The 24,551-nt window shown below is 40.3% G+C and overlaps 1 protein-coding gene across 1 annotated transcript; it reads left to right on the top strand.

Moving 5' to 3' along the window:
- Positions 1-1,236: 1,236 nt before the first annotated feature.
- On the top strand, positions 1,237-9,639 carry LOC128419138 (phospholipase A2 inhibitor gamma subunit B-like). Its single transcript, XM_053399522.1, has 5 exons — positions 1,237-1,348; positions 1,908-2,018; positions 6,499-6,645; positions 8,980-9,111; positions 9,476-9,639. The coding sequence occupies exons 1-5, from the start codon at positions 1,300-1,302 to the stop codon at positions 9,637-9,639; spliced, it is 603 nt and encodes a 200-aa protein (XP_053255497.1). The 5' UTR covers positions 1,237-1,299.
- The last annotated feature ends 14,912 nt before the right edge of the window (positions 9,640-24,551 follow it).

Genomic DNA, 24,551 nt, shown 5'->3' on the forward strand with positions numbered 1-24,551 from the left:
CTGGTGGCCAGGAGTGAGAGAGGAGACTAAGGAGCATGTGAAAGCCTGTGAGATCTGTCAGCAGACCAAAAGACCCAGAGAGGTGCCTGCTGGGTTACTGCAACCGCTACCGACACCACAAGGTCCATGGGAAGTGACAGCTATGGACTTCATCATCAACCTACCGCTGTCACAGCAGCAGACTGTGATTTGGGTGGTAGTAGACTTGTTCACCAAGATGGCTCACTTCGTGCCATGTAAGAAGCTGCCCATGGCACAGGAGAGTGCAGCTCTTCATGAAACATGCATTCAGGTTGCATGGATTGCCTTTGAGGCAGTTCACCTCATGAAAACTCATGCAGTTGCTCAAAGTAGAAATGTGTCTCACTTTGGCTAGGCACCCTCAGACGAACGGGGAATCAGAAAGGACCAAGGCCACATTGCAGCAGTACCTTCGATGCTATGTGAACTATCAAAAAGATGACTGAGTGTCCCAACTGCCTTTGGCGGAGTTTTTGTATAACAACACCCTGCACGCATCTACTCAGCAAACTCCCTTCTTCATCAATCACGGATGCCATCCATGCACCTTTTCTTCACAAGCAGACAGATCGATGCCAGCAGCAGAGGAATTCATGGAGGAGATGGCAGCCCTGCACAGTTTGTTAATGGAGCAGCTAGAGTTGGATAAGGAGGCATACAAGAGAGGGACAGATAAACACAGGCAACAGGGTGAATAAATAAGGGTGGGAGACAAGGTGTGGTTGTCCACAAAGGATTTCCCCAAGAAGGGTAGATGCAAGAAGAGGACCCTCAGCCGGTGGGGCCTTTGAAGTAATAGAGTACTTGAACTTGGTAGGAAATATTCCAATAGCAGTCAAACTCCAGTTACCTCAAAGTGGTTTCATTCAGGGTACTTTCTGAAGAAGCATGCTTCTGTAAGAGTGGTTCCCAGAGGCATTGTGTTTAAATTGAGGTGGGACAGAGTGGAAAGTTGTTTGGGCTTCCAAAGGTGATTCAAGTACTTAAAATATATGTTTCTTATCTCTGAGAATGAAATGGAAGAGGCAGCTGTCAGAATTTCATACAGTTCTCCAAAATTACTTAATCCAATTTCTACTCCGTGCTTTGTGTTCCAATATAAAATTACAGGGAGAAAGCATGCAATCTCTACTGTCATCATTTCCCACCCCCTCACTGGACCAGTTCTGCCTAGGGCTCCTCTTCTTGGCCTATAAATGCTCCAAGGCAGCCTCTTCCTCCATCAGTTGCCTGCTTCTTTGAACTGAGTTCTCCTCAGCTTTTGATCTCTCCAGCACTATGAAGATCTTCCTGAGTACTTGTCTCTTCTTGGCCATCCTTTCTGAAGGTGAGTAGGAAGCTGCAATCTTGAATTGCTTTTTCAAATGTGGGAGGGGATATGAAGCGGGCTAGAGAAGGCAAACTGATATTGGCTCTAGGAACGATAAAGGAAGCTAAAGATATTGGAATACTGGGAATCTGGACTCTAAATTTTGGAAGACATCCTTATGGAGTGTACTTCTGTTTCATGAGGTTGGCTTTCTTCACATACCACATGAGTTCTGCATGTGAAAGTATGCAATGGGAAAGCTAAAATCCCATTGTGCCCCTCACTGTGTTTTGTGGGGGAGGACATCTCTGCTTTAGTGTAAGTGTAAAGTGTAAAATAACAGTAAAATGGATGAAGGCTGTGTGTCTCTCCATCTTTGTGTCTGGAGATGTTTCTATGTGAGAGATAGGGGGAAGATGTGTGTCAGTGTGCCTGCAGCCTCCAACCCACCCATGTGGATCCTGAGACCAATAAGGTTTCTCATGTCTGGCTTGGAAGATTGTATACTGTTGGGATTGTAGATTCCATTTGTCAACAACTGAGGAACTGCTGTATTCTTCTTCTCTTCTATTTGCAGTGATAGCTAAGCAATGTAGAGTAAAGAAACTAAATGAAAGTAAATCAAAAACAACTTGTTGGACTACCAAAGGTGGCAATTGCTTTAGTCGTTTTGTCGTCAAGAATTTCAGTGAGTATAAAACCTTTGTGTCATATTAAACCTGAGAGCAGGCATAGGCAAACTCGGCCTATGCCCATGATCCTGAGCGAACAGGACCAGTGGTCAGGGATGATGGGAATTTTAATCCCCAAACATCTGGAGGGCTGAGTTTGCCTATGCCTGACTGAGAGTGTGGGTCTATCATTTGGACCCTGGGATATCTAGGGGGGAGCCACAGAATGCTGATCTCACCCAATGTCGAGGAATTCATTTCCCCCCAACAATTACAGTGGTACCTCGGGTTACATACGCTTCAGGTTGCATACGCTTCAGGTTACACACTCTGCTAACCCAGAACAGTTTCAGGTTAAGAACAGACCTCCAGAACAAATTAAGTACTTAACCCAAGGTACCACTGTAATTAAATATTAGAAGAATTTAAAATATATATAAAAAATATGTAAAATGTACCAATGATTACAATAAAAAGTGGTAGCATCCTTTTAGATAAAAACAGTAATTCCCCCAAAGCCTGTTGGGACAAGAAAGTCTTTACCTCTCAGGTAGAATATTTTATACTCACACAGGAGGAAGTACCTACTTTCAATAACAAATGCCATACCACTATGGGGAAAATACTCAGACTCACTCCCCACATATCCAATAGTAACATTTCAATACTTTCCAGCTTGCAGCAACCATATGAGGGTTGGATAACATGAAATGACTATGCTGCTTATGCCACCCTGAAAATTGTTTTTTAATAATTATAATAGTAGTAGTAGTAGTAGTAGTAGTAGTAGTAGTAATAATAATAATAATAATAATAATAATAATTAATAATAATAATAATTTATTTGTATCCCTCCCTCCCTGGCCGGGGCCGGGCGCAGAGTGGCTAATGTCATAAAACATCACAATATGCATAAAACAGACATCAATAATGCTCCCTATGGTTGATTTATGGGTGGTGTTTGAAGTGATTTTATTAAACTCACAATTTAATATTTTATTTGGGTTGAACCCAGGGACATAACTTGCACATTGCTCACAATGTGACTATTGTAATTAGCAAAACCAAGAAATTACGTTGTGTTATGTGGTCTCTATTGACAAACTAGCAGTTGCTTTTATTTAAAGCTGAAGTAACTGCTAAAGCTGAAGTAAAGATGCTAAAGCTGAAGTAACTGCTAAAGGGATAAGCTCGACTCCTTACGCTGTGCTCCTTGCATTATTAATGCTAAAATCAAGAGAGAAAACCAACAACTTTGTATGAAAGGAGGCCCAATTGAAAAGCAATTTGGGTCTCCATAGGCAAGTTACAGAGGTTTGATTCTCAGAGTTTCACAGCCTTGGTAATATCACTTCAGGTAAGTTTTACAGGTGGTCACCTATGACCCTCTTCAGATTTGTTGTCTGCTCTTTTTCTACCTTCTTCAGCAATCAGGACAGCAAAGTTCTCAGTTGTGAAATACAAAAGCAATACTGATCTTTCATGAACATAAAGAGATAACAATTAGGGAATCAGGTTTTCTGAGCTTTTTCCTTTCCTTTCCTTTCCTTTCCTTTCCTTTTTCTTTTGGCCTTAAGTTATAAGGAAATGTTGCTGGGCACAAAAGGTTACTAGCACTTGCACTCTGATAGTCACTCTCTTACAGGGAATGGTTTGTTATGTTTTAGCTCTTTTCATCAGGCTGCATAAAGGAGCCAATCAGACAGCTTGTTTCTGGGGGAAAAGATAAAACTAACAGCAACATTTGAAAAGCACTGTATGCAAAGTCATAGAAACTTTTCTTTCTTGCTTCAACGGTAAAGTGTATCACCATTTTTAACTTTTTTTTATATATATATAAATTTTTTATTGGTTTTTCCACACATAATAAAAGACAATACAACACAATACATAGACATACAAACATATAAACACGTATAATTTCTTAACCTTTCTTTTCTTAAACCTTCTTTCAGCGACTTCCCCATACCTCCCCTTTCTGCATCCCTGTTATCAATCTTTTCAGCATCCCCTAATTTCAATATAACAATTTCTTTAAGTCTTATTTCTCATGTCCAATTGTTAATCGCTGCAATTCTATTTTACGTTACCCAAGACATTTTAACACTCATTAATTTTACAACAGTTCTTAAGGTAAACTTTAAATTTCTTCCAATCTTCTTCCACCGTCTCTTTCCCTTGGTCACGGATTCTGCCAGTCATCTCAGCCAGTCCCATGTAGTCTATTACCTTGGTCTGCCATTCTTCCAGTGTGGGTCACCATTTTTAACTTTTATTTAGTCTATTGGCATTCTGAAGTTTGTAGGGAAAACATTTAAACTCACAACTCAAGAAAATTAAGCTGCAAATACTATTGGGGGAGAAAACTGCAATCACCAAGGAATATACATCTTTTTAATAAGAAGGTATAAAAAAATAATGAAACAGCCTGGCACAGAGCCAAGAGGAGCTGCATGTTTGGCTCTCCTGTTTCCTAAAAGCTAAATATTTTCATTTTAAGATATAGATAAAGGGAATAAATGAGGAACCAAAGTATAGAAAAACCCACAGAAATAAGAAAATTCATCTCCCCCCATATTTTGGCACACAGAATGGTAAAATATTACAGGAGATAAACAATTCTCCAGGCTTGGTGTAGGCATGAATAGGAGCGATGACCTCAGCAACTTGGGTACCTTTCAATACTGGAAAGGAAGTAAACTTCAAGAATTTCATAGTCAGATACCACAACGTAACCAGACATGAATTTATCATAGTTATTTGTTTTAGAAGAGCCATCAATATACAGAATCAAGTCAGGCACCTTGTTTGCAACAACAATACTAAAGAAAGACAAGAAAAAAGAAAAAAGTCTGCTATATATATGATAATTATTCAAAATATTCAAAGTATGTACTGCAAAATTCCATCTATGTCAGGCTTCAGAGAATCCAACCCTCCGCAGTAAGTTGCCAGGAATGGATAAGACAAGGAAGTTCTTACCAGTGCTTTTTATTCAACATTCACAGAGAGAGGCTTAGAAATGCAGCCTCTTGGAGTAATGGTGTTGCTCTGAGTGAAACCCCATCTCTCCCATTATGTGGCATCACTACAGTGGCTGAGCTGTGCCTTCTGCCTCTGAGCTCTCTGCTCTGTTAGGAATTCCATTCCACCCTTTGCTGCAGATATGTGGATTGTTGCATGTCACATGTCTGTTTACATTCCAGCACAGATTGCTGGAGTCCGTGAGCAGAACTTCCACTCTGTATTGCTTTTGTTTTCAGTCTCTCTCTGAGAAGACGGCAAGGAGAGAAGCCATGTTTCTTTGTCTTGATTTATGTATAATAAATGTGTAGTTTAGTATTGTATTCACTCCTCAAGCCTCATCTGTTGCGCAGTTTACTCTGCTGAGTAATGTGTGCTCAAGCTTGCTGCTGCAACTTGAGTCACAGATGCACATTGGGGAGGATGACTGATGGATCTCCACAGTGGTAAGGCTGAGAAGAGAGATGCTCCAGCTAGGGCTGAGTCAGATGACATGCTCTCCTACTTTCGATGCCTGCTGGGTTCTGGGAGAAGGGGGTCTGGAATGCTTTCTAAAGATGCTAAGTCTGTCAGCTGTCTTCTCCCCTGGTGCCTCTTCTCCCTCCTCCACCATTATTTCCCAGCTGCCCCCCTCATCGGCCTCTGAGCTGTAACCTCCCTCAAACCCCTGTTGTGATTTTGAACTGTCTCCCTTTTCTCTGGAAGGGTCAGGCTGGGGAGGCAGTCTCCACCATTCCTCCTCTGCCCAGTCCCTGACAATCTAGCTATATTATTAAATGTCCAAGATAGTCCTGGCCCCATCAAATGAATATTGTTCTTGAAGCCACCCTACCACTAGCTCTGAGAGTAAGCAGGTTCTGAGAGCAAGCAGCTGCTGCTAAATAGGCCTGCAATATATAGTAACAACACAAAGCCTCAAACCCTTTTGGTTACAATGTGACAGCAGCTGAAGGCACAGAAATCTTTTTTATGAAAAAGGAAAACTTATTCAGACATTTCCCCACAGAAATATGCATGGAAAAAGATTTATTACCTTGACATAGCCAGTCAGAAGTGAAATCAAGAGAATGAGAAAATGAGAGGAAAAATAAAACTGTATTCTCCACTCTCTGAGAAATATATTACATAGTATAAGACAGCTTCTTGTGTTAGCCAGTCAATCAGCTAGCTGGAGATCAGATGATCAGATTCCAGGTGCTTGCCATTTTGTGTGTGCAGGAAAAACAAGTCAACAATGTCTCATTTAAAGAACTATCCTGGAATATTCACATGGTTTGGCAGAAGAATTTATACTGATTCGGGAAGAAGCTACTTTAAGGATTAGCTTGGTAGATTCAGTACTTGCCAGAATTTTTTTTTCTTTATTCACCCATTTGCCCAATGTATGTATATAAGGGAGCATCACAAAAAATTCATTCAGGAGAATAATGATTTGAATTTTTGCTGATGTAGGTATTCTTTGCTCTCTCACAGCTAATTCTCTAGACATAAAAGTGGAATTGGGATGTACTACAGATTGCACCACAGACAACTACAGTTTCACCACAAGAGAAGGTGATTATGTACAGAATTTCAGGAAGTGCTGTCATGAAATACGATGCGTACAAGAGTTTGTGCAACGTAAGTATATGTGTATTTGTATATATCCTTAAGAATAAATAATATTGAGGCTTTCGGGGTTTTCCTTGGTTGCCCTTAGACAAACGATATCAAACAGATTGCACTGGAGATCCTAGATGAAGCCCAAGATAGATTACAGCTTCCCTGTAGCTGGTTAGAGGACACAAAAGGTGGTACCCATGATACCACATAGTGAGGAACAACGTAAAGGTAAAGGACCCCTGGATGGTTAAGTCCAGTCAAAATAGACTATGGGATGCAACACTCATCTCGCTTTTCAGGGTGAGGGAGTTGGCATTTGTCTGCAGACAGCTTTCCAGATCATGTGGCCAGCATGACTCAACCACTTCTGGTGCAATGGGACACTGTGATGGAAGGTAGAGCACATGGAAATATTGTTTCCCTAGTAGTAACTCCACCTCTGGAACACCAGCTACAGGGTGACATCATGGCTCTTCTAATATGGTGTTGCAGGACCCCTCAACCATGACCTTGGGGAACAGAAAGCTGAAAACTTTCAGTAATGCTCCCCAGGTCAAAGGAAGTAAAGTGAAAAAGGACTTTTCCAATACAGTGGTACCTCTGTTTGTGAACTTAATTCTTAAACTGAGGCTTGCTTTCACTAATGCGGGCTCCTGCCTCCGGTGCCCTTCCCCCATTCGGATTTGATTCACTTTCCGGGGAAAAGTTTGCCAGACGGAACAACTACTTCCGGTTTTGCAGAGGCAGTTCCCCAAAGTGTTCGTTAACTAGACTGTTCACAGACTGAGGTACCACTGTATTGTCAAATTAATGTGTATTTTTGAAAACATGTATTAAAGGGCTTTATGGATCAAAGTTCTGACTTTGAAAAGGTTCTGCTTGAAGAACGAGAGAAATTGATTTAAAAATGTATAAAATGTTACTATAATGGGAAACGAAAGATGAGCTGGTTAAATCTGCAATGATACAAGGGGCTAAAGATCAAGGACATAATATAGAAATGAATGCATGCGAAAGTTTATGGGGAAATGATATGAAATGTCCTTCCTGTTTTACTCTAAAAGGAAATTACACAAAAAAAATATATGTATAGATGGATTTTATCACCTAACAAATTGGCTAAATGTTGCAAAATATTGTTGGAAGTGTAAACACGTACATGGAACTTTCTTTTATATGTGGTGGACTTGTGAGAAAGTGAAGGTTTTTTGGGAAATGAAATATGATGAGACAAAAAAAGGAACCTAAAGCAATTATACAAGAAAACAAAAACAAAACAAAACCCATGGAAAATTTTCTCCTAGAGATTATGGGGAAAGAAGTTCCAAAAAATATTGGTACATGGAACTTCCTTTTTTATGTGGTGGACTTTTAAGAAGGTGAAGGTTTTTTGGGAAATGATATATGATGAGATATAAAAGATGTCTAAAGTGATTATATACAAAAAAAACAAAAACAAAAACAAAAAAGCAGAAAATTTTCTCTTAGATATTGTAGAGAAAGAAGTTCCAAAAAATGTATTTTAAGTTTTTTATGCATGTAACAACATTGGCTGGGATTCTCTCTGCGCAAAAATGGAAGGAAGTAGAACTTACTACCAAGGAAGAATGGATAAGTAAGGTGATGGACTATGCAGAATTGGCAAAGTTAACAGCCAAAATAAGAGAATCTAATGATGATTGCTTTGTTGAAGAATGGAAGTCTATTTCAGATTATTTAAAGAAATAATATAGTGTGATGAACTCTTGAGCAGAATTTGAAATATGAGCAACAGAAGGAATTAGAGAATAAAGTATTGATGTGTTGGTATAAAAGATAAAAGGTATTGTGCTGCAGAGGCAAAGAAATTAAAAACACCATGGAAAACGGGGTGGGAAGTCTGAAAAAGACAAATCTAGCAGGTGGCACAAACCACGGTTCGAATCCCTGCGACAGGGTGAACTCCCGTTGTTCGGTGCCAGCTCCTGCCCACCTAGCAGTTCGAAAGCACGTCAAAGTGCAAGTAGATAAATAGGTACTGCTCCGGCGGGAAGGTAAACGGCGTTTCCATGCACTGCTCTGGTTCACCAGAAGTGGCTTAGTCATGCTGGCCACATGACCCATAAGCTGTCTGCGGACAAACGCTGGCTCCCTCGGCCTATGGAGCGAGATGAGCGCGCAACCCCAGAGTCGTCTGCGACTGGACCTAACGGTCAGGGGTACCTTTACCTTTATATATATCAAATTTTGGAAAATTTAATAAAATATTATTACACTGTAGCGAAAGAAAGAAAGAAAGAAAGAAAGAAAGAAAGAAAGAAAGAAAGAAAAGTGCTGAAACCATGTGCTGATTTTAGTTGTTGTGTTTCACAGGGCCAGGACGTAAGTTAAATGGGCAAGAGTGTCCAACCTGTATTCCTTCTCTCTCAGAAGCCTGTAAGGGCTCAGAGACCATCAAGTGTTATGATGATGAGACTCAGTGCATGGAGTTTGTTGTTGCTTACGGTAAGTAGCTCTGCTAGCCAATGAGGTGGAGACAGGGTGGTGGGCTGCTCTCTTGCTCTGTTTGTGGCTTTCTGCCAGAAAATGCACTATTTTCATTAACCTTTTAAAAGTAAAAGCAGCCATGCAGCCCTGATATGGAAAGCAATATTGATGAAGATGGGCCCCTGTCCCATAACAAAAAATGGATATTTCATTTTCCAAATTTTAAACATCTGTGTCAAGTTGATCTCATGAATGATTCTGACATGCTTTCTATACTTGCTCAATACACTTAATAAAATGATCCTGCTCTCTCTGTTCTGCATACAAACTCACTTATTACTACCCAGGCAGTCATGTGAAATTGTCTCTTTTTCTTTACTAGATGACAGTGCAATTCCTAACAAGCATTTCCACGGCTGTGCATCACCAAAATTTTGTGGATTGGCCAAGAATTCAACGCATATTGATTTCCTTTCAGGCACTATAATCCGAGCCCGATGCTGTGCAGCTCTGCCTTCTTCAGAGCAGCTCAACTTTGAAGGGTAGCTAGGAGAGAACAATGTCTTCTTCCTTTTGGATCCCACTGTTTGTTGCAACAGTGGAGGTGGAGGTTGCTTGCCTGGTGGTGGGAGAGGAAGAGTGACTACAATTCACAGGACTCCTATTTGGCTTTTAGTGGAGGGTTAATGGGATGCAAGGGATAGAGAAGCTAAAGCAGGAATGTGGGTCTTGGCAGCTCTGTCTCATGATCATATGATATAGGGGTTAAATTTATCTTTGTTGATAATCAAAATAAATTGATGTGGCAAATAAAAACCGTGTTCTGTGTCTGTATTCATCAAATTAAGAATATTTGTTAGCTGCAGTGGCAAAGGGCAGTGTTTTTAAAAGGAAGAAATGGCTAATGATTCGTTATTTTATTAATTTATGAAATGTGTATACCACTCCATATCTCAAAGAAATCTCTGAGTGGCCTACAATATCATAAGGACATCACAAAAATAAAAATAAAATACGATAAAAAGTTTCCCACCCAATTAATCAAGAGGAAACATTGAAGAAAGCTCTAAAATGCAGTCCACTGTTTGCATTTCTCTCTGTCTGGCAGAACTCTGGAGAGCCAGCGAGAGATTCTACATTCTGCTCCCAGAGCGCCAAACCATATGTCAACGAGAACCCCAGAAAACAAGGCATAATAGCCCTCTCCCACCTGGGATCTCCACCAACTACTTTAAAGAGTGCTGGAGGCTGGTCACCATGTGTGGCATAACCCTCCCACTGAAAATGTAAAAGCAATTTTAAAAAGGCACTCCCACAAATCTCAAAGCCACATACCCTTTCTTGTCCCACACACATTTTATATTTCCATTTCTGGCAGTCCCTTATTCTCTGGCCAACCAGCTCTTTGCACTGCTAACCCAGTCCTCGTCATCAATATAGCTCCTGGGAATGGAGCACTTCATGGTCTCATTAAGGAAAAACAAACAAAAATGTGACTCCTTGGACTGCCTGGTAATTAGCCCTACTAGGAAGGCTCCATATGATGGTTTGAGGCCTATCCAAAACAGGCACTATAGCAAATATGGGAGGATCATAGAATTGTAGAGTTGCAAAGGACCTCAAGGGTTGTCTAGACCACCCCCTGTACAGATGTCACAGCATACCCTCCAACATTCCTCAGATGACAATGGGGACATATTCTTCATCAGTATTACAGAATCCAAGAATTGTAGAGTTGGATGGGAACCCAGCGATCATTTAGTCCAAGCCCTTGCAATGCAGGAATCTTTAGCTCAACATGGGGTTCGCACCCACAAACCAGTCTCACGCTCTGCCAAGTGAGCTATCCCACTGCTTGAGCATTTCCTCCTGGTCTAGTATGAAAGTTATTAGAGGAAACACACAAAACTGCAGTATTTTAAGTGCAGAAATCTTATAATTTCTGTATTGCAATTAGGGAAGCAAGAGGGGGAAAAGAAAGCCCCAGATTAATAAATGCAACTAACTGTGTGTGTGTGTGTTTGTGTTTGTATACGAACACCTAAAAAAAAAATGCAACTTTATAATAACAAACATTATAAAAACAAAGGTTAAAATACATACATACATACCCTCCAACATTTCTCCAGTGTAAGCAGGGACATCCTATTCTGTTTTTGCTGTTAATAATAATAATAATAATAATAATAATAATAATAATAATAATAATACCCCACCCATTATTTATACACCACCCTCTCTGGGTGGCTTCCAACATATGTAAAAACATAATAAAACATTAAACATTTTAAAAAAACTTCCCCAAACTGCAAACTTAATCAGACAATCAAAGATGAAGTATGAGGTCATAGGTGAAAATGAAGAGAAGAGAGGAGTAGATCTTTATTTTATTATTAATGTTATTATTCTTATTTAAAGCCTTCAGCGACTTAATACCTGCCCCCTCTGGATTAAAGAAATAGAAGGATTATAAGTGAGGTCTATTAGAGGAAAGCTGGAAGTTTGTGGGGAGGTAAAACTTCATGTGTGATGTGGTGCGAGGCTCACAAGGAAAGGAATTATATATAAAACTGATGATGTCACCACAACAGTATAGAAATATATTATGTGACCATAAGGGCTGCCATATTTTTTTTTAAAAATCCAGACATTTTGACAATTTCTGAACATTCCACCTAGACACTAAATCATGATGTTGAAGGCGACGGAATAATTACTCTTTGAAGAAAGGTTATTAAATCTTGGGCATTTTTGCATAGAGGAATTCAAAACAGAGTTTAGAAAGTGTGTAAGATTATTCATGGTGTGGGTGAAATGGATAGAAAAAACGTTTTCTACCTCTGTGATAAGACTAGAACTTGTGGCCACCCAAGAAAATGGAATGTTGGAAGATTCAGGACAAATACAGGAAGGTGATTTTCAAAGCATGGGATGTTAAACTATGGAGACCACATAATTAAACATGTAAACTTGGCTGGATCCAGGATTGTAAACAATTTCCAGCACCACAACATGACTTGGAAGATAAATACCTGTAACCACCAACTATAAAAAACATATTTCAACAAAAGCAACAAAGCACCCTAAGAATAACTTCTGGCAGTTCCCTCCTACCTATGCTGTTGGGGGCAGTATGGCTCTGAATGTCTGTTGTGGGAGCTAGTAGAGTGGGGAGAGTAGTCTTGCTCTCAGGTCCTGCTTTCAGGCTGCGCACAGGTATCTGGTTGGCCACTGTGGAAACAGTTTTCTTGCCTCAAAGTGGTGATCACCCAGTGTATGTGCTGAAGATTAGTTCCATAATGTGTCTGCTGAAGAAGTGTGCTTTCATAATTTTATCTCATTTGAGCCAACTGCTCATGTGGCTGAGTGAGGGAAGCCAAAAGCAAGAACAGGTGAAACTTCTGTATGTTTTCATTATTATTAATATTATTAATTATTTCTTCACTTCGAAAGGAAGTTGGCATTGTGGCAGAGAAAGGGTCAAACTCACCACTAATCACCTCTCTGTTGCTTTCTGAAATCAAAATGTTGACCACTTTTGGGGCCCCTTTCTACAGGAAATGAATATTAATTTGCTGTATTTTAATCATAAGGGCTATTTAAGGATTGCTGGGTTTTTAAGAAGATTATAATTGAAAATGTCCAGCTGCTTTGAAGAAGAAAGTTGGTTAGTCACCCATTTATTTATTTATTTAAAAAACCTCTCTCTCTCTTAAATTTTAATTGTGTTATGTTAAACTGTTCATATATATACTCATGGAATCTGAATTGTTAATCTTTGACCAGGAACAAGGTCTTGAGGTCATAGTGGATAGAAATACATAAAGATGCCTGATCAGCATACAGCAGTTGTGAAAAAGGCAAATTCCATACCTGAGCTCACTAGGAAAGGTATTGAAAATAAAACTGCCAATATCATGACACCTGAATAGAAATATATTATGTGACCATACTTGCATTAATGTGTGCAGTCACCTCACCTGACAAAGGGTATTGTGGATTTGGAAAAGTTTCAGAAAAGGGGAATCAAGATGCTGAAGGGAATGGAATAACTCCCCCTCCCCCCAGGAAATGTTACGAAATTTGGGGCATTTTAGTCTAGAGGAGAGGCAAGAAAGAGAGATGCAAGAGGTGTATAAGATTATGCATGGCTGGACAAAATGGATAAAGAAAAGTTTTTGTTCCCTCTCTAATAACAATGGAACTTAATTAAATGTTGGAAGATTCAGGACAGAATGCTCTTTCATAATTAAGCTCTGGAAACTAAATGTAGAATTGGCTACATATCAGAGTGTAAACAGGTTCCAGCATTAGAAGATCACTGGAAAGATAAATATATGTGAATGTGATGTACCAGCTTTGTACCTGATCAACAGCATCTTGGCCCCATGGGCATTGTGGTGCAACTGAGGAGGGGTGAAATATACTCAGAGTCGCAAAGTGATTTCATGCTCTTTATTCAGCTCATAGTGGTGAGGAGGAATGAATGAATGAAAGTCCCCTCAAAGTATCTGCTTTATATACATTATTTACACAATGGGCTGCACATGATTGGCTAATTCCGGAATTCTACTGTAAGCCAATCAAGTTGTGGATTCACTTCTATCTGGAGCATGATTGGGTGGTTCCTGCCAACCAATCATACTGCTGCATTGTTCTAGGACCAATCAGACTTCTGCATTCTGAATCCTATTGTTCTAGGACCAATCAGACTGCTGCCTTTTGGATCCTATTGTTCTAGGACCAATCAGACTGCTGCAGTTTGGATCCTATTCAACTCAGTACATAACAAGGGGATAGACTGGAAGGGCAATTTGTGAACTTTCATGGAGCTCATCTGTTGTTTCAAACAACCATGATAAAATTACAGGCTGTCTGGGAAGGCATGCAATCTTTGCCTTCATCATTTCCCACCCCCTCTCTGGATCAGTTCTTTCCACGTCAACCTTCTTCTTGGCCTATAAATCCCTCCAAGTCAGCTTCTTCCTCCATCGGTTACCTGCTTGTTTCTTCTGAGCGCTTCTCAGCTTTTGATCTCTCCAGCACTATGAAAATATTTCTGAGTACTTGTCTCCTCTTGGCCATCCTTTCTCTAGGTGAGTTGGAAGCTGAAATCTTGATATTTTTATTATTATTTTTTCAAATCTGGGAGGGGAAGTGCAGTAGGATAGGCAATGCAAACTGATATTGGCTCTATGAGGGATAAAGGAAGCTCAAAATATTGGCACCATGGGAAAATGGACTCTAAATTTTGGAGGGTAGGAGGAGACCAGAAACGCATGGAAGAGGGTCTGACAGAATGTTCTTCTGTTTCATGAGGTTGGCTTTGGGTATGTTTTCACATATAGACATCACCCCCTGCCTCTGGTTCATTCAGACTTCATTCCTTTAAATGGTGCATGTCATTAAATGGTAAATGTCATGCTTCCAATGTACCACAATGAAAACTCTTGCTGCAACCATGGTGTATAAAAAGATCTCTCTTACCTTCTTGGGAATATCCAAATCTATGATTTCCAAACGGTAAGCTTCTGGTTTTTTAATTAAAGGATATTTTAAACATTTTTTTCCAATTCTATGTGGGTATCCTCCCAGAACACCTTAATTTCTTTACACTGCCACCACATGTGGAATAGAGTAGCTGGCTTTTCTTTGCACCTCCAACAATTACTTGGGACACTTTTATACATCTTAGACAGTTTACATGGATTTAGATACCACCGAATTTGCACTTTAAGACAGTTCTCTCTCAGAGAGTAACAAGCTGTGAATTTCCAGTTTGTTTTCCACAGGTTTTCCCACGGCTTCATAGTTATTGTGTTCCCAAAACCTTGTGACCACTTAACCATAGCCACTGTGACCTCCTCCTCCTTGACTTGCCAGTCAAGGATGAGTCGGTACACTTTAGAAAGTGTTTTAATCTTTGAGTTCACCACATCAAATCTGGAGGTCTCAGTGGAGAAACCCTTCAGTTTCTCAGCTTCAAATGTCTCAAATATTTGGTGGCATTGAAGCCAATCAGATACGCACTCTCTTATTTCCTTGAAACTTTTTCATTTCAGTTGGTTATTTTCTTCCTTTAGGAGTGCTTTATATATTGGCCTGGTTCCCTGAGTTTTCCCCCTCTTAACCGCACAAGCCTCTATTGGGGAGATCCACCAGGGTACTTTGGGTTCAAGCAAATTTTTATATTTCTCCCAAACCATAATTAATGATTTCCTAATAATATGGTTCTAAAAGTTTCTATGGACTTTAGTTTTCCCAACAGCCAAGTATGCATGCCATCCTCATTGACTGTCAATGCCACCCAACTCTAAAAGATCCAGGTCTTGCAGTGTACACCACTCCTTTAGCCAGGTGAAGCAGACTGCCTTGTAGTATAATTTCAGATCAGGTAGGGGAAAGCCTCCTCAATCTTTTACATCAATTAGAATTAGATTGTTTAATTCAATAATCTTCTATGTCTATGACCCAGACATAGAAGATTATTGATAAATAAAAGAATGAGTTTGGAATTTGTGTCTTCAGATAGCACTAAGAAACAAGGAGTAGTTTTGTATATTAGGTCCAAATTTCAACCACAATTGCTATTTAAAGATGCATTGGGAAGAGTAATAGTGACACAAATTACAATACAGGGGCAAGAAGCTATCATTATAGGAATTCACGCTCCTAATGAAAATAAGGTTGAATTCTTTAAAGACCTGGAAAATAAATTAATGGAATATATGGATCAAAAGATTATTATGCTAGGAGACATGAATGGCATATTCTCACTGGAAATGGATAGAACAATAAGGAACTCAGAATCAAAAGAAGGGAAATTACCACTAACCTTCTTTGCAATGAATGAAAATATGAATTTAATTGATGCTTGGAGATTTAAGCACTCATTAGAGAATTCACTTTCCTATCAGAAGTACACCAATCAAGCAACCTGATCGGTGCTGTGTGGATATCTAAGGAAATTACCTTAATAGTAAAGTCAGCAGATATACTACCAAGGAGCCTTTCTGACCACAACCCAGTTCTTATACAGATAAAAGGAGAAGGTAATACCTTGAGAAACTGGAGGTTAAACAAAGACTTATTAAATAATCAGGAAATAACTAAGAAGGCAGAAAAAAATCTTTTGAATTAAATAGCCATAAAGGGACAGAAGACAATATAGTATGATATGCCAGTAAAGCAGTAATTAGAAGCTTCTTTATTAGCCATAATGCATATCAAAAGAAACTTAGAGATCAGAAGAAAAAAGCAATTCTGGACGAAATAATTAAACAAGAAAAAGAGTAAAAAGTCACAAAAGGAGACTATTAAACAGACAATTAAAATATTGCAATCAGAATACTCAATGATAATCAAGAAGTAATGTGGAAAATTAAAATATTAAAGCAAAAGAATTTTGAGTATGGAAATAAGCCAGGGAAACCTTTAGCATGGCAATTAAATAAAAGGAAATAATTTGATTCATGAGATAAAAGCAAATGATAAAAGATAATCTGAAAGAGGTCAGGAATCCATTTGTTAAATATTTTACAGATTTATACCCCAAAGGCCCAGAAAATAAAATAGATATTGAAATATATTTACAACAAAATAAGCTGCCAAAAATTCTAAATGAAAAATTCAACGTATTAAACACTCTAATTAATAATCAGGAAATTCTAGAACCATTATACAAGTAAAGCCCAAGGCCCGGATGGTCTAACGGCAAAATATTATTAAAAAATTTACAAAACTGGCTAGTCCAGCCATTACAAAATGTATTAGCAACAGGAAAGACACCATAGACATGGGAAGAGGCATACATTACTTTAATCCCAAAGCAAGAGGCAGATAGATTAGAAGTTGAAAATTATAGACCAATTTCATTACTAAACTGTGATTGTAAAATATTTGCTAATATTTTAGCAAAGAGAATGAAAGGTCTATTGTTAGAAATAATCCACCAAGATCAAGCAGGATTCCTCCCAGGTTGACAAATGGCCCCCTGCTGAACAGGTTTGCTGACCTCTGCTTTGAAGACTGGTGAAAAGATGTTACAAAATTTATTTGGCAGGGGAAGAAGCCAAGAATAAAATACAAATTATTAACAGCTATTAAAGAAAGAGAAGGCTTTTCACTGCCAGATCTGAAACGCTATTCTGAAGCCTTATGTATTTGTTGAATTCGAGAATGAATCAAATTAAAAAAAAATACAGATTTATTAAATCTGGATGGGTATGATAATAGATTGAGTTGGCATAGTTACTTATGGTATGAAAAGGCAAGAATTCATCAAGGCTTCCGAAATAATATAATAAGGAAAGTGATATTTAAAGTTTGGAGAAAGTATAAAGGATTACTGGAACAAAAAACACCATGGTGACTATCCTACATAGGCAATATCGGTGAAAAAAATAAATATGGCTACGTATAGAAGGTTGTTAACAGAAATAGGAAACCAATTAAAATTGAAATAATTTAATGAAATTAGGGAGAAAATAACAAAATGGCTGCAATATTTTCAGTTAAATGAAACATTTAAGAATGATAAAAAGAAAGGATTTCAGTATGAAATTTCAACTTTTCAGAAAGAAATAATAGAAAATGATAGGAAATTAATATCGAAAATGTACAATCTGTTGCTAGAATGGGAAACAAAAGATGAAGAGGTTAAATCAATCATGTTTAAATGGGCACAAGATGTGGGACACAATATACAGATGGAGGAATGGGAAAAAACTAGGGAAGAATGAGATAAAATTTAGGCATGTGTAGTGATGAAAGAAAATTATATGAAAATTATAGATAGATGGTATCTAACTCCAGTAAAATTAGCAAAAATGTACAAAAATAAAGAAAGTAAATGTTGAAAATGTGAATTAGCAGAAGGGACATTTTCCCATATGTGGTGGGATTACAAAATTGCAAAGAAATATTAGGAAATGATTTACAATGAAATGAAGATGTTTAAAATAACTTTTGTTAAAAAACCTTCCAAATAGGTATTACAGGAGCAGTTATACCAGCACATATTTAAGTCTGCAACTACAGCCGCTTGAATACTACTAGCACAACATTGGAAAGAAGGGGTCCCAGCTGAAAAAGATTGGCAAGTTAAACTAATGGAATATGCTGAGATGGCAAAATTGACATTTAAACTAAGAGGAAGAGACATTAACAAATTTAAGGAAGATTGGAAGGACTTTATTGCATATATACAGAAGCAATGTACACAGGTTAGTACATTAGCCGGCTTCTAGAACTACTTGTAATGATACTATGAAGGGAGAATGAGTAATTTTCAATGATTTTTCAATTTAAAATGGACATGCGGTATGATGATAAACAATGGAACCAGGAAAGGGACTAGGGGGAAGTCAATTCTTTTCTTGCTTTGTTTAATTATGAACATGTATTGTTGTTGTTTAGTCTTTGTTATTTTTGGAAAACTAATAAAATATAATTAAAAATAAAAAGAGGATCAAGTCACCCCAATCACCTCTCAGTTGCTTTTTAAAATCCAAATGTCGACCACTGGAGCTTTGGGGGCCCCTTTCTACAAGAAATGAATATTAATTTGCTGTATTTTAATCATAAATGATATTTAATGATTGTCGGCTTTTTTAAAAAAGATAATTGAAAAATGAGGATTAAAAAGAATGCTGTGGCCCCCAGAAGAAATGTGATGTTTCAGAAAACAAAGAAGTGGCTCCAGCAGTTTCAAAGAAGGTAGTTGTTTAGTCACTGATTTTTTAAAAAAATCTCTCTCTCTATTACCTTTGAATAGTGTAATGTTTAAAGCTTCGGATATATACGCATGGAATCTGAATTGGCAGTTTTTGACCAGGAACAGGGTCTTGAGGTCATAGCAGATAGAAATCAATAAAGATGCCAGCTTAGTGTACAGCAGTTGTGAAAAAGGCAAATTCCATACCTAAGCTCACTAGGAAAGTAATACAATATAAAACTGCCCATATCAATGACACCTGTATAGAAATATATTCTGAGACCATACTTGCAGTAATGAGTATGGTCACCTCACCACTAAAAGGGTATTATATATTCAGAAAAAATTACAGAAAAGAGGAATCAAGATGCTGAAGGGAATGGAATACCCCCCCCCCCAAGGAAATTTATGAAATTTGGGGCATTTTAGTTTAGAGGAGAAGCAAAAAACAGATGTGAGAAGTGTATAAGATTATGCATGGCTGGACAAAATGGACAGAGAAAAGTTTTTGTTCGCTCTCTGATAACAATAGAACTTAATTGAATGTTGGAAGGTTCAGGACAGATGGAGCAAGGTGCTTTTTCATAGTTAAGCTCTGGAAACTAAACGTAGACTTGGCGGGATATCAGAATGTAAACAGGTTCCAGCATCACAAGATCACTGGAAAGATAAATATATGTGAATGTGATGTTCCAGCTTTGTACCTGTTTGACAGCATCTTGTCCCCATGGGCATTGTGGTGAAACTCAGGTGGGGTTAGACTGGCAGGGCAATTCGTGATATTTCATGGAGTATTGCTGTTGTTTCAAACAAGCCCTTCTTTCACCTTATTTGTCCGACTTTTTCTGCTGTACCCAAATGTCTTTCTTCCATTCCTGTGCTGCCTCATGTGAAAGACACAAATGACGTTGAGCCCTCAAATATTTTATAGGACGTTTGTGCACTGTATTTGCCTCGTGGAACAATGTGTTGTCTTCAACATAAAATTCCAGCTTCAATGTAGTAATTTAGAAGAAATATTTCATTAAAAGGGGGCAGAGAATTTCAATAAACTGGACTTAGCCTTCTCTAACTGAAGAACTAACAGACAGGATTCATCTTAGGATTTGAAATAACATATCAATGTAAGGTATGTGCACGAAGCAGACTGCAGTATAGCAGAGAGAAGGAAACCTGGAAAGGGGAGTTGTCTGTGTGCAAGAGAGCATTAAAGTGGGGAAAGGAGGAAAAACAGGTGAAGGCAGGGTGGATGTTTTCCCTGTCGGAACACCAGAATGCACTTCTGGCATCTTAAGGGTTGACACCATTGCAGTCTGGCTTCCTGACGATGATAGTGCTGCTTGGTTACAATATCATTCTGTGGGACATTCTGCCTCTGAGCGGTTGGTGAGAACAATGGAGAGATACAGCAGCAGCAGCAGTGAGGCAAAGGGGCCACTACAGTTGCCTCATGATGCAAAGAACCAGTGGTTGAGGCTCACCCCACTAAGGGTGCTTGTGCAGCGCAAGCCATGCTGAGGCCAGGGTGCATGCATGGAGGCAGAAGATGAAGGAGGCGGAAGATGAAGGTTGCAGTGTCCAGCAGCTGTAATGGCAGAGCGCAATATGGTGTTGCCCACCAAGTAGCACTGCTGGGTAAGCTTCACACAGTGAGTCGTCCACAAAGAAACAAGGGTAGAAAATAGCAGGATTTTAAACAGCAGCCCAGGAGAGTACATGTTGACCTTCTGCCTGTTAATGAACAAAAGTACTGGGGGTGGGGGGACAATCAGGATCTCCCTAGAAGATGGTGCAGCCAGGCATCTTGTCACGTGATTTTGGTTTCAAGATGGTGGTCACAGAGGTGGAGCTAGCTGCTCCGGCACCCTGCTCTGGCTGTGCACCTGGGGGTGGGGCTAGCTGCCTGTGGGGGCGGGGCGAGTATCCCAGGGGGGCGCTGCCCACAGTGAGCATCCCAGCAGGACAATGTCACCCCCCCAAGGATGACAACTGGGGCGTGCTGCTCCCACTGCACCCCCAAACTTAGCTAAATTAGCTAAGCACAAATTGTCATAAGCACAAATTATTATTTTTTATTTTGTGAGAGTGATCAGAATGTGCCTGCAGTAGTTAGGGCCTATCATGAGAACACAGTTTCACATCCAGGCTGTCGGAATCAAGCCTTAGTCAGAGGAATTGGCCACTCTCCAGGTGCCCGGCTTGAGTTCCTTGTTGATCTCCCCCGTCTCGGCTCCCGGCAAGACAAGGCCAGATCTCTATCGGCCGATCCTTCTCAAACATGAGAAGAACACAACCACTCCTCCTCCCCCATCCCCAGGGAGGGGAGAGAGACAGACAGAAATGTATTTACATGCCTTTATTCCTGTCTTTCCAGCAGTACAGAGAAAACGTGTCTGCACTCTCTTTACACCAACAGCAGAGAGAGAATAATTCCTCCCATGTACTTCCAGTACAGGGTCATGTGACACTCTGAGCTAACATCCGGTGCTCAGTGCACAGAACAGACTGTCCCTTGTTCCCACGGTACAGTCCCATAACATCAACATCCTGTTTGGCTTTCCAGCCATCTGGAGCACTCTGCAGCATTGCTCCTTTTTCGTAACATCCTCCCCCAAAAGAATCAATGCGTGTTGCGGCAAGCAAAGCGTGATCCAGAGAAGAAAACAAACAGTTGTTATACACATAACACTCCCCTGTTGTTTCAGTTCCACCCTTGGAACTACCCGCCACTGGTTTCCCCAGTGTACCTCTCTGGTTGTCTGGCTTCCAAGGAATGAGTGCATCTGCATTACCTTGGCTAGCAACTCTCTGTTGTGTCTTTGCCTCTGACTTAGACACAGCTCCAACCTGTCCTCGGTTGTATACAACAGCAACACATGCAACAGCTAAGTTAGCAAACTCTTTTGAGTACCTTTTGGGTGGTTCACCCTTTGTGACTCTATCAGACCTGCGTAAGAGGTGCTGATCCTCTCTGCTCACTGGTTCAGTCTCAGGACTCTTAGGAGAACCAGTTCCAATAGTAAACAGTGGTTCATCCTTCACCTGTGAAGGCCTATCCATTGCGTGAGATTTCCTCTCAATGACTGTGACAACAGAGCTCTCTGAGCTATCACTGTCGCTCTCAGTACCACTGTAATCTGTAAAATCATCATCATCATCTGAATTGTCCTCTGTGGGAAATGTGTGTACTATCACTCTCTCCTGTTCAGGAGCTCTCTCTAGAAATTTTGTGAGAATCACCTGACCAGATTCAGACAAAATTACTCTGTAGAGACCCTTTTCATATCCCACAAAAATGCCTCTGGCATTCTTTACTCCACCTGGAGCTTCTGTCCTCACATGAGACCCAAAAACCTTGAAATGGGCAACAGAAGGTTTTCTCTGGAACAGTTTCTCAAAAGGAGAACTTCCCAACTCTTTCGAAACCTTTCTCACCCACGCATAACAAAACGACATTAGGGACTCCGCCCAGAACTCATGTGGTAGATGTGAACTAAGCAATTGCGCATTCATCCCCTTTTGCAATTCTTTGTTCACCCGTACACAGACACCCCTGTTCCACGCTTCCGCTGAAACAGCAACCTTGTGTCTTATCCCTTTCTTCTGCAGGAACTCCTGAAAATCCTGTAAAAGAAAAATTTGCTTCTCATCTGTCAAAAGACAATCAATGTTAGCATCATGCATATTTTTAACCTTGTCACAAAACTCCTGAAACCTTTCCAAGGCTTCCTGTGGCCTCTGTAACATATAAACCCAGACAAAGTTAGAGAAATGATCCACACACACAAGATAAAATCTTGCATTGCCTCTAGATGATTCTAGAGGACCAATCACATCAGCATAGACCCGCTGAAACGCTCTGTCGACCCTGGCCATCTTCTTGGCGCTCGTTTTGGTCACACCTGCAAGAGAAATCAAGTTAGACTCAGAATTACATTCCATGTAATCACTTTGGTCAAAAGTCAACAAATACAGTCCATCTTTCTCTCTGGCAGAAAGATACAACTCTCCATCTTTGAAGATCTTGCAGCTCTCAGCATCATAGGACAGTTTCAGTCCTTTCTTTGCAATCTGCGAAACACTCAGCAGATTGAACTTCAATTCAGGAACCAAGTAAACATTGTGTATAGTCAGGTTCAGACTCTTAAGACACACAGTTCCTATCCTGGTCGCCTCCAGCTCCTGACCGTTGGCTTGTTTCACAGCGAAGCTTTGCTTCTTAAACGTTGAAAAGAGCTCTTTGTGTGGAGACATATGACAGGTACAGCCCGTATCGATTATAAATGAGTGTCCAACATCTGGCGTAGTTCCTTTCGCCATCAGGGCCTTTGCAGGTTTCACCGAAGACTTGGTATGACCTTTGCCTGCTGCCTCAGGCTTTGCTGAGCGGCCCTTAGCTCTTTTTGGCTGGCGTGGCTTCTTGCACTTCCGCTGAAGATGCCCAGCCTGTCCACAATTGTAACATCGGACAACGTTCAAAGCTACAGCGTTCTCTCCAGTAGCAACATCAGTGGGGGAATTAGAACTCCGTTCCTCCCTCCCCCTGTCCTTCACCTCCAGTGCAGCAAGCCTGTCGTGTTCATTCAAAACAACGGCAGACACCCTCTCCGCGGTCAAATCTTGCGCCGGAAGGGAACCAAGCTGACTGGCAACGGTTTTGTAAGTCCGATTTAAGCTGTTTATCATCATGAAGCAGAACACTTCCTCCTGCAGACGGAAATTGCGTTCCACCATCTGTTGGCGCAGATATTTCATTTCCGTCAGGTGCGCTTGAACATCTCCATCAGGCGCAAGCCTCAGATTGGTCAGCTTCTCAAAATACAGCAACGCTGAAGAACCAGCATCCCTCTGATGTGTTCTACGCAGCGTTTCCCAAATCTCTTGCGCGTATTCCAAATCCTGAATATGCACAAGTTGATCATCCGAGACACACAGAATTATAGCTGTCCTGGCCTTCACATTCTGTGATTCCCAACCTCGCGTTGGTGCTTGAGGGATGGGGTTCTCAATCACCCCAAAAATCCTCTGATTCTGCAGCAGGGCCTTCATCTTTACAGACCAAGATGAATAATTGTCATTTGTCAGGGGAGGCGGGTAAAGCAAAGGTCCCCCCTTCTTGGCATCCATTTTGAATCCAAGTCTCAGCTCTCACTCTCGAGCCAGTAAAATCCAAAAGTCTCTTTTGGGTTGTTTACTGCCTTTCCGGCAGGCAAACTGCAAGCTGTTTGGAAGTCCTTGCAAAGAAGCGAAGACAAAACAACTTTCGCTTTCCCAGGCTCTCACTGAGCCAGCCCCAGGTGTCAGTAACTTTCCACTGTACTGAATGTCGTTGCTTAGCAACTTCAGACTGGATTTCTTATCTAGCCACAAGTATGCCTGGTATGCAAGCCTTTGCTCTCAGAGCTGTTTTTTCAAACGCAGCTCCTGTGAACCACTTTCTGCGTTCACACTTTCAGCCCGAAATTCAGCATACCTTTTTGGGGCTCCGATGCTTGGAAAACACCCCCTCTCGGTGTCCAGCCGTCTGTTCAGCTTCTGGCTGCAATGCAGACGTTATCTTCTTTCCTTGGTGCAGAGGATGGCACACGATCCATCAACCTCTCACCTTTCATGCTGATTCCCATGGATCAGATAACCAGCGGCTTCTGCTACCATTTGTCGGAATCAAGCCTTAGTCAGAGGAATTGGCCACTCTCCAGGTGCCCGGCTTGAGTTCCTTGTTGATCTCCCCCGTCTCGGCTCC

Source organism: Podarcis raffonei, chromosome 8, assembly GCF_027172205.1.
Source record: "Podarcis raffonei isolate rPodRaf1 chromosome 8, rPodRaf1.pri, whole genome shotgun sequence".
NCBI lineage: Eukaryota > Metazoa > Chordata > Lepidosauria > Squamata > Lacertidae > Podarcis > Podarcis raffonei.